Here is a 10,289-nt window from a genome sequence, read left to right on the forward strand (position 1 = left end):
GGGATGGTTTGAATCTTTTCTTTTTGCTTTTAATGCATTTAACAGGTCGGTCATAATCAAATGCAAACAGAGCTGACAAACCGAGGAGATGAGGGCCGGTTCCGGAGTGAAGAAAGAACCACGCATTCAGATTTGGATATAAAAGCTACAGATGTGTGGCGTCCCGACTCGTCCGCTGCAATGGACGAGAAAGACTCAGACCGTCACCAAGATGCCAACATGACTCAAACCAAGGAAACGTTCAACATTTTAACTGAACCGCAAACCTGTTCATCTAATGATCAAACTGATGCCACCAAACCGAATCAGGGAGGAATCTCTTTAGTGTTTACAACAGGGGGAAACACGGCGGTGACCAGAGAAGACGGTTTAGCCCCTTTTCAAGCCGTGCGTCCAGAAAGCCCAGATGTTTTAGGAACCAGTGTGCCTTCCTCAGCTTCAGCAGACATTAACCCTCAGACTTCAGTTGAGTCAAAGGATGATTATGGTGCTCAGAGCAGATTACGCTTAACACTTTCTGGGAATATTGCAGAGACGTTCACATCCAGCTCCCTAAAGACTGAAGCACTGCAGAGAGACTGTCCATCAGCCCTGGTGTTAAAACTGTCTGATTCAGACAATCCCATCAAAATCAATAAAACACCTAGTGTCGCATCCCTAAAGGAAACAACTGAAGCAACCATTCCTACTGTTACCAGAGAGTCCGAGCTTCTCCCATCACAATCAGAAAGGCTTGATGCCTTAAAAGAAACACATTTTGAGAGCACAACAAAAGTATTTACAGCTGAACCTGAGACGGAGGGTGAAAAAACGCAACAACTGGAAAACACTGGTGACCGAAATCCAGATGTACTCCGGAATAATCGGGAAAAAGAGATCACTGAATTCGCAGAGAAGGCAGGTAGATTCTCCACAGCGACGGCATTAAAAACCTGTGTAAAAGCTGCACAATCCGACCCTTTCATGGCGGATACTGACGCTGGAGAACAAGACAGGCGAGTGGGCAGAGATCCAGATAAAGTGTTCACCATAGTGTTGGACCTGCAGCCGTGGGGCGCACAACAAAGTGGGTACGTTGGAGCCGGCAGGGCAGATGGTTTCAGGTGGTCACCAGAAGCAAAGTCAGAAGAAATTCCAAACCCGGGATTTCCTGAGAAGAAATCAAGAATTTCCCCCGCTTCAGGCAGCCCTGGGTCTCATGGGGAAGAACTGGACTCTGTACCAACTCCCTTGGCCTTAGCAGACGGCGGACAGAAAGGTTCAAGCAGCCAGCTAGAAAGCAAAGAGAATCAAACACATGAAATAAAGAAAAACGAGGCACCGACTCTGTCTAAATCCTCCAAACGTGAGCCCTGCGATGAGCGTTCAGCCGAAACCACATTACCAGTCAGCAAAACGGAGGCGACCCCCTGTCAGCCCGGGGGGACAGCTGAGAGCCCTGTCCTTGGCTCTGCCAAAGACTGGGTGCCGAACCGAGACGAAACCGAAACTGAAATGCTAATTGATGCAACCGTCAAGCAACCGACAACTGCTGACACGGCCACGAGCGCAGGTGCCCCAGGTGAGGGGGCGGCACGAGGAGGAGCTGATGGTTTTCAATGCGCAGACGGGAAGCACTGCCCGGTACCAGCAGAACAAGAAAGTACTTCACCGCAGAACGAAGAAAGCAAATGGGAACAGAGCGGAGTGCTGAAGGAAATAGTGTTGCCACTGGTAAAGGTAAGCTGGGTGGATTGATTTATTTACTATCACGTTTGTTCTATTAAATTTTGCAGCTACTTTCCTTTTGTAATAAATCAATAGAGTAAAAAAAAGTATTAGAAACACTTAGTCTGGTGTCGCAGTCTCCAGGTCTTCCAAGGCCACTGCAGGGTTCATAGATTGTGGCAGATTAGTGAAACATTGTTTCAGTGCGAAGGCCAGCATGACTGCAGTCATTGTTCTGGCCACATAGTTTTTTTTTTTGCTCCTGTTGCTTTCTAAGTCATCCAACCACAATGTTGTGTCCCACTCGGGATTAACCAGAAAGTCAGTAGCTTTAACGTTTAGAGAACGTTTAATTTCATCAGCATTAACTAGGTCACAGATGAGGTTACGCTCGTTTTTCTGGGCAGAGGTGGGTATTTTGTCCCCTCAAAGATTTCTGAAGGACAGCCTGATGTTTCTGAAGACTCATCTGAAAACAGTCAGTCTTCAATAAACCCTTTGTTTCGCTCCTGTTGACATTTTTTTTCTGTCCAAAACGGTCTGCTTCTGTGTTAGGCTAATGCTAGCATGTTTGTTTTGACATGACCTAATTAATAACTTGGCTCGTGGACTGTTTCTTTAAACGTTTTTTTTTTTTTTTTGGGGGGGGGATTTCTCATCAGGCCAGTAGGAATGTTGCCCACAAATTCGAAAATCTGTGTTTTTCATTTAGCCGATCACATCGAGGATTCGGAATCTGACGTCTGTCTGCTGCGGGTATAATCATTTTCGGCTTGCTCTTTTTTCCTCCTACTCCCCGTTGTCCACCTCCTCGCAACATTCAATAAGAGTGAATCACTTTGACAATGAGACAAATACGTTTTGCATTTAAACAATGCAAAACGCAAGCTGAAAAACACAGTCTCTGTCTCTCTGCAACCTGCCTATCCAAGCAATTTTGAGATGGGGAAGCTTCTTTCCAGCTGGAGGCCCAGCACAGATCTTCTATGTGCAAGAGGCCTGATTATGGAACTGTATTTTCTGTCCTTGTGGTTGTGGATTGTTCATTTTAGCTGCTTGGTGATGACCTATTGTTACTTCTGCTTCATATTCTCTGACTGACCCACTATGGTGAGTGGAGACTGTCATGGATGAGCAGTAAGTGCCTCCACCAGGGTTTTCCAGGCTGCATCTGGAACATTGAAATACTGCCGGCATTAAAACGAACCATTACATTTCACGTAAACATATTATTAAACGGCCTTGGTCTGGTGTGAATGGCGCCTTAACAGGAAGCAACCACACAGGCTTTTCAAGTTAATTAATTCCAATCAGTAATACGTGGATCAATTACAAAGGTTTAAATCGTCAAGATAAACATGGATGAAGGTTTTTTTGTTGTTTTTCTTTAATGCATAACTTGGATGTTGCAGATGAAGACGTCAACCTGTCCTCCGTTCTTTAGATTTACCCCATCAAGCGAGATCTTATTTGACATTTACAAAGAATTTTAGCAGTCAAGTATAAGTGACAGACCAAGAGAGAAAAGTGATGACATTTTCAAGCTTTTCATTTTAATGCTAAACTGTACGCTAGGTTTTGACAAGAACAGATTTGACACATGAATGCCATCCATCTGCCAAAGATCATTCTGAAGCCTCGGCCATCCAGCAAAAAGCAGCTAAAATTGGAGTTAAATGCAGGGCAGGTTGAGCCTTGGCGCTTCTGAACACACCTTTCACCCATTACTAAATAATACAGTTATTTCTTTAGAAATTTGTCTATAAGAAAATTTTTCATTGCAACATCCTTCCTTATCCTGGGTTAATAATTGTTTTTTCTTTTCTTTAGTGTTAACTGTTCAAACAGTGAACTAAACTTTTGCTCTGATATATAATGCCAATTCACATTTTAAACGTTACATTTTGAAGTTTTAGTACAGTTCCAACTGGTGTTAGTCTCACGGCAGAGGACCCATTTCCAGCTCTTCTTCCTCCATTTAACACTATTATTAGTAGCTGTTTGAAAGTGATCTAAAACATATTTGCATGGTAGATTGATTTGATTATAGCATTTTCACCTACATAGATCGGCTAGACAGGCACAGATACACAAAAGCTTGGATCCCACTTAGAGGACCGTCTGCTTTTGTTCCGGTCATACTGATAGCCCATAGACATTATATAGATAGACGCCCCATGGACTGGCACGGCCTACTGGAGCTGACATTACTGCGCTGCCGCCATCTTGGATGGGTCTCTCACACGACCCCAATGAATTTATTTGTACTGAGTAAAATGTTTTCCCCAAATAAAATAAATCGTAATTCCCTGAATTTTTACCTGATTTTCACACAGTTTGGTTTGTTACAAAGTGCAGAGATTTGTTTATGATATGGTACGCTGTCACACATAAGAAACATGTTTTAATGCTGAAATACGTTGTTTAAACAACATATTTCATAAGTGTATGCTCTTTAACAGACAGACATATGGCATATTAATGTATAATATGTGATTTCATTCTGAAATAATTTGTTTTCTACTATTAAACAAAGACACATTTTTCATTACATATTAATAAATTTATAAATATATATTTTATATCTATTATAAAGAAAAAAGTTGGATTGTTCATTTAAATTTATTTCACTCTCACATGTACAATCCTGAGCCCTCTCTCCACACCAATTTTTTTTTAAATGCCTGGAAATTGTTATTTAAAATTTCCAAGTCATTCCAGTGTCTTACAATACCCTGCTTGCAACTAGGACCAGAGTTTAAGACCCTTAAAAAGAAAGGTTTTGTAAAGTTTCTTGTTGGTATTTAAATTGGCAATGTGATTCAGTTTTAGTTTGTGAAATACAGAGTCAACAAATCAATAAACATAAAATGTTGTCCATCGGTTGGCTAAAACTCATCTTCAGAACCAATCTCAGCCCAAAATGCTGATGTGCAGCACATGGTCTACTTTCAGTAGTCATCGCCGGTTAATGTGACCATAAGCTGCAGAAAATATGTGCAAAGTTGCTTCCTCATTGTTTACTCCCATCGGCTCCTAGGCCAACCTAGTGTAGGAGAGACCCATCCAAGATGGCGGCGAAACAGGATGCGCTCCAGCACGTAATTAGGCATCTACGTAAACAATATCTATGCTGATAGCCGACATGCACAGGTGCAGAAATGGAATGCGTCCCAAACAACAATGAAGGAGAGATCCAATGACTAATCAGAGCAAGCTGGGCTTTTACGAGGGCATTCTTAAAGGGACAGGAGCAGAAATGTGGTACCACTGTTCAGGAATTCTAAATAACTTCTTTTTTTTTTTTTTTTTTTTTTTTTTTGCAAACAATAACACATGTAAACCTCTGCTAGGACTATTTGTAACCCTTTCTGAATTGTTGTATTTTTAACTTTAAGCAACATCAAGTATTCAGTTAAATTGAAGAGCCCTTTGTGAATGCATTAAAATTAACCCTACTTTTATGTGTTTTTAATCATATCACTAATTTACTTTTAGTTTTTCCAAGTTTAGAAGATATTTTCTATTTTTCAATTTTCTTGTTACAAATCTGAACCATGCATCATGTTTTCACGCTGCATAGAAACCCGTCCGGGTACACACCTTACTCATGCCCCTGATATTCATCAAGGCCACACCCTACTTTGCAGTCTTGTAACTTATCGGTTCGTTTGAAGTCTTTGGAGTCAGTCCAGTCTTGCCATGCTGCAACTAATCAGTTTTCCCACCCCCAAAAGAAACAGAGTCAACAAAGTTTCATGGGAGCCGAGGGAATCCTTCACCCCTGGGGCACCCCTACTCTTCCTCACTCACTCAGGCACATTCTTGTGTTAACTGCACTGACTCGCCGGGCCACTCACAGCCTAATATTTGCCACTGTGGAGGCGGGAAAAAAAAGAACAGGAAGCACAGCTATTATCTGTGGACAAACATGGAGAAGAAAGGCTAAAAAACGTGACTCCACCCTGGCTTCTTTTTCTGTAGCCTCAGAACCCAGAAAGCATGGAGCCCGAGAGGACCCCGCCGGCGTTCCTCTGTGGTCCTGGTGCTGGAGAGACGACAGGTGGATCACCAGGATCCCACGGCTACAGGTCCACCTTGCTGGAGAGTTTATCTGACACTCAAGGCTCAGTGGAGCAAAGTAACATTATATGGGTGAGTATGAACTGGCTTTCACTTAATCTCGATTTGCTGTAGAACAGGTCTGTTGAAATGTAAACTGAACTGGATGAATTAAAGGGACTGCCTGAGTCACAAATCTTTTCCCTTGTAACTTTGTGCACACAGAATTTACTGTCTAGCAACTGTATCTGAAAAATAGAAGACTTTTGTAAAAAATGTGGTTCGGGAACTTCATTCAAGTTCAGATCTACGTCTCCAGACGGAGGAAGAAATCATTTCTGAATGCATGTCACCGTGAAGAGGAAAGAGGAGTTTTGACTGATGTTTGTGTATTCCCATGACGCTTCCAAAAGAAGGACCAACAGGAAGGATTTATGAGAGAGGGCCATTTCCTGTAGGGCCATTAGAGGGTCTAATCACACTTTAGCAAGGTTATGTCGGAACATTTATATTCTTTGACCTTACAAGATGTTAATCCTTTTTAAGAGATAAAAAATGCCCCATACTATGACTTGCCTTATTTCTGTGTGGTCACTTTCTAAAGTAGTTTTCTAAATCCATTAACATCCAGGTAGTTTAATGGGATTTTATGTGATGGATGCAAAGCAGTTCGTAACTGAATCGGAAGGGAAATGATATATAAATTATTTTTCATAAATAAAAATCACACAAGTGGATTGTGCCTTTCTATTCACCCTCAAAAGGCTGTTTTGTAGAACAGCCTTTTGCTGTGGTTACAGCAGCAAGTCTTTTTTGAGTATGCCCATCACTCTTCACAAAACACCAAGTTTAGTTGATTAGGATTAAGAGCATTTTTTTGAGCATCAGTTGCCAAGTTTTGTGACAGATTCTCAAACGGCTTTAGGTCTGAATTTTGACCGATTGTAGGCTTGCAGTTGTTCCATATTCTTTACATTTATCAGAAAATGGATTCCACTTTAGTCAGTACGATGTTCAAGGGTTGTTTCATATCCTAACCTTGCTTTAAACTGCTCATTAATTTGACCTCTGATGCCATTTACAGTACTACAGCATATATGTTCTACAATTATGTGACTTCCAGAGGCAATTTGTTTCACAGCCGTTTATTTTTTAGGGGTACTAGATGGATGGTGGTTGGATACAAATACAGGCTATGCGTTTTTTTTTATATATTTTTTTTGCTAAATGTGATAATATTAATGATTTTTCAACTTAAATTTTTTTGGACTCTTAACATAAAATCCCAAAACAACGCTTTCAAGTTTTTAGCTGCAATATTACAATGTGGACTATTCCAATCATCTGCTACCCCATGAATTATTGTATGAATTAATGTGAATAGCACAATTTCCCAAAGCATCCAGATTTCTCTATTAATTGATGTTAAATCTTTTTTTTTTTTGCTTTTCTCTAGAGAAAACCCCATGTGGACCTTAAAGGTTACCTGACGTTCTCTCCTGGCGATGCAGACATCCGATTAGCACGAACAGTCCAGCATGTTTTGGCCTGCCGATATCAACCAGCTCGACTCGATGCCGCCGCTATGGCCAAACAGTTGGAGGAAGCGCGGGTATGTGAAGCACATCTGAATTATTCCCTCACAAAGGCTGGGATGTTTTATAAATAAGAAGGAAACAGAACATTGTGACTGGCAGCTTAAATGTTTGCCTACTTTGTCAAAGCTGTTTCTTATCGAAAAATCTTTTTAATTTGTGCAGGATGTGTCAGTGGGTGTAAAAGATCTGCAACTATAGAATATGAATTATATTTTGAATATGAAGACACATACAGTCTCTGCAATTAATGGCACACACTGTAAAGATGCGTCAAAACCGTCAAATTAGGCCAAAACTGTCAAACTCAAGCTGTACCTTTTTATTTTAAAGTTAAAAGAACTTTAAAATGGCCGGACACAAAGCCCATTTGTCTCTTAAACCCTCTTCAAAATGGGGAACAAACAGAAATCATACCATTCAAGTGATGAAGATGTGTTGGGTTCATAAGATAGGAAGTAGCTTCTAGAAAGTAGTTACTCACGGATTGTTCCAGGGTTCCTGCGGATCCTTAAAAAGTCTTAAAAGGCATTGAATTCTGTAATATAAAACTAAGGCCTTAATTGCCATTAAAATGTCTTAAACCAGTCTTTCTTAGGTCTTAAAATTGTTACCAGGTCATAAATAGGATTTTATTTTTGTAATCCTTACCAAACAGTAAAATAATTGACACAATTATATATATTTTTTAATTTACTGAACGGCTCAATGTAACCATTATTGGTTCCGTCCCGATAGCGGAACCAATAAAAACTGTTGCGGCCGGATCATAGCTGTAAAAAATAGTTGGCACTGATTTATAGTTTATTTTAGTAGGGAACAAAACAAAGTTTGTGAATTCAGTTCAGTAGTAGTTGTTAAAATAATATCTGTAATTTGTGTGTTTTTTAGCTTTCTTCCTATATGGAATGTTTTTCAAAATCTTTAACATGTCTACTGAGCCAGAAAGTAATGGTTTATGTTAAAATAAACATTTGGGTGAATTTGTCGCAACCAGGTTTATCTTGTTTATCGTGAAGTTGGTCTTAACTTTTTATTTCAAGTGGCATTAAAAAGTCTTAAAAAGTCTTGAATTTAACTTGCCTTATGCTGTAGGAACCCTGTGTTCAAATCTGCAGTCAGGAAAATAACGTGGTAAACCAGAGGAACAGTGACAGTCAAGGCAGGAAGATGACACTTTAAGTTGCCCCTATAGACAGGAGGCAAAGGTTTCTTCTTACGTGAAGCATAGCTGCTTTAGATTTCACCAAGCTAACCTTGAGCAGTGATTTTCTTCCCTTTTTTTTTAATGTGCCCATTATAGGAACACTTGCGATCCGTGCAGGAGCAAGTGGCTGCTGTTAAAAGCAGCGCGACAAAAACTCCAGACCCAAAGGCTTTGGAAAGAGCCGAGGGAGAATGGAGCTCCGTCCTGCTGGATGCTTCGGCCACCGTGCAGGTCAAAGCAGCTCAGCTGGACCAGGTCAAGAAATATCACCTGCAGAAGAAGATCACCAGGGCTTTCCTTGAGGTCATAGCTGTGGAGAAGGAAAAAATGAGCCTGTAAGCAAACAGTTAAGTGATCTTTTTATGTCTTTCATATGGGACACGTGTCGATCTAATGTCCTTTTCTACTGGATTTTCCTTTTTTTTTTTATTTAGAAATGTTTTGGGAAGCAGCTTCCTTCAAATTGAAAAACTGAACGCTCTCCTGCAAACCATGGAGCAGAAGGAATCGATGATAGAAGACTTGCTCTGCCTGAGCAGCCAGTTGTCGGTCCACCTGAGTGACGAGGAGAGTTCAGGCGTTCTCCCTGCCCAGCTGGCGGAGATCCAGGAGGAATGGAGGCTCCTTAAAGGAAGCATCCAAAGAGCTCATCGACAGGCGTCTAATTCCACACGTCAATCAAAACTTATTCTGAGAGAGGCTGGACAGCTTAAAGCCAATCTTGACGCTCTTTTGAAATTTGAAACTGACAATCTGAGCCCTTTAGACGTAGTTTGTCTGAGAGCAGACCTAAAAGGTTACTACCTGCTCTACTACAGTTGCAGTCTCAGGCGGATGCCCTCATCCGTTTCCTCTGGGTCAGAAGGAAAAAGCTGCGATTGAAGAGAACCTTCGTGATCTCAAGTCCTTCCTCGGTGTCGTCAAAAAAGACTCTCGAACTTTGGGGGAACGTGTGTGGGAACGGATCCACCAGTAAAATCAGCAAGCAATACAAGACTTGATCCTTTGACTAAACAAGCAGAGAAAACCATGTCTTTCTGGGAAAAGGTTGTCTGTTTTTCCCCAGCAGGCTTCTCTTCAGATTGATGAAATGAGGAAACTTCAAATGGAAGCCTTATCTAGACGGAGCCAGATACAAACGCAGGTTGAAGAGCTGAAAAGCGAAGCTACAGTGGAAAAGAGAGACCATGATGTTTCAAAGACTCTAGACCTTTACGAAACCGTTGCCGGCAACCTGAACCACGTTCTGGACACCATGAAAAAGGGTCTTGATGAAAGAGAGAGGATCTTGTGTGAGTTTGCCCGCTTGGAGGGCTGGGCAGCAGAAGCACATGTGAAAAGAGAGTCCTGCGTCCATGTTGAGAACGTTTCAAAAGCTGACCTCAGCCAATTAGAAGGTGAGCTGAAAAGTCTTCGATCAGCAATGGTGGAATTGGAGACGCAACTCAAATTAATGGATGCTCTTTCACAAAGTTGCACAAAGTTAGCCAATGAGCTGAGTCCTCCGCGGAGCCGGTACCTCGTCAACAGGCTATCAGGCCTCTGGCTGGATTTAGATGGACTGCTAGCACACGAGAAAGCCTCCTGCTGGGAACTAGAGGAGCTAATTCATGGGAAAACCTCTTCTAATGAGGAGTTATGTGCCATCCAGGCTAACTTAGAGCAAATATCCGCTGATCTGGAGAAACAGAGGTTCCCTTTGACAAAAGAGACGCTGT

General features: G+C 41.4%; 1 protein-coding gene across 1 annotated transcript; it reads left to right on the forward strand.

Moving 5' to 3' along the window:
• The first annotated feature begins 51 nt into the window (after positions 1 to 51).
• LOC118566189 lies at positions 52 to 9,453 on the forward strand. Its single transcript, XM_036147589.1, has 5 exons — positions 52 to 1,719; positions 5,692 to 5,862; positions 7,226 to 7,381; positions 8,668 to 8,906; positions 9,006 to 9,453. The coding sequence occupies exons 1-5, from the start codon at positions 61 to 63 to the stop codon at positions 9,451 to 9,453; spliced, it is 2,673 nt and encodes an 890-aa protein (XP_036003482.1). The 5' UTR covers positions 52 to 60.
• Positions 9,454 to 10,289: the final 836 nt, after the last annotated feature.

This window comes from Fundulus heteroclitus, chromosome 15 (assembly GCF_011125445.2).
Source record: "Fundulus heteroclitus isolate FHET01 chromosome 15, MU-UCD_Fhet_4.1, whole genome shotgun sequence".
Taxonomy (NCBI): domain Eukaryota; kingdom Metazoa; phylum Chordata; class Actinopteri; order Cyprinodontiformes; family Fundulidae; genus Fundulus; species Fundulus heteroclitus.

Coding starts and splice junctions, on each gene's coding strand:
- LOC118566189 (XM_036147589.1), top strand. CDS start 61: ATGCAAACAGAGCTGACAAACCGAGGAGATGAGGGCCGGTTCCGGAGT. Junction 5,863..7,225: donor AGCAAAGTAACATTATATGG/GTGAGTATGAAC, acceptor GCTTTTCTCTAG/AGAAAACCCCATGTGGACCT. Junction 7,382..8,667: donor AACAGTTGGAGGAAGCGCGG/GTATGTGAAGCA, acceptor TGCCCATTATAG/GAACACTTGCGATCCGTGCA.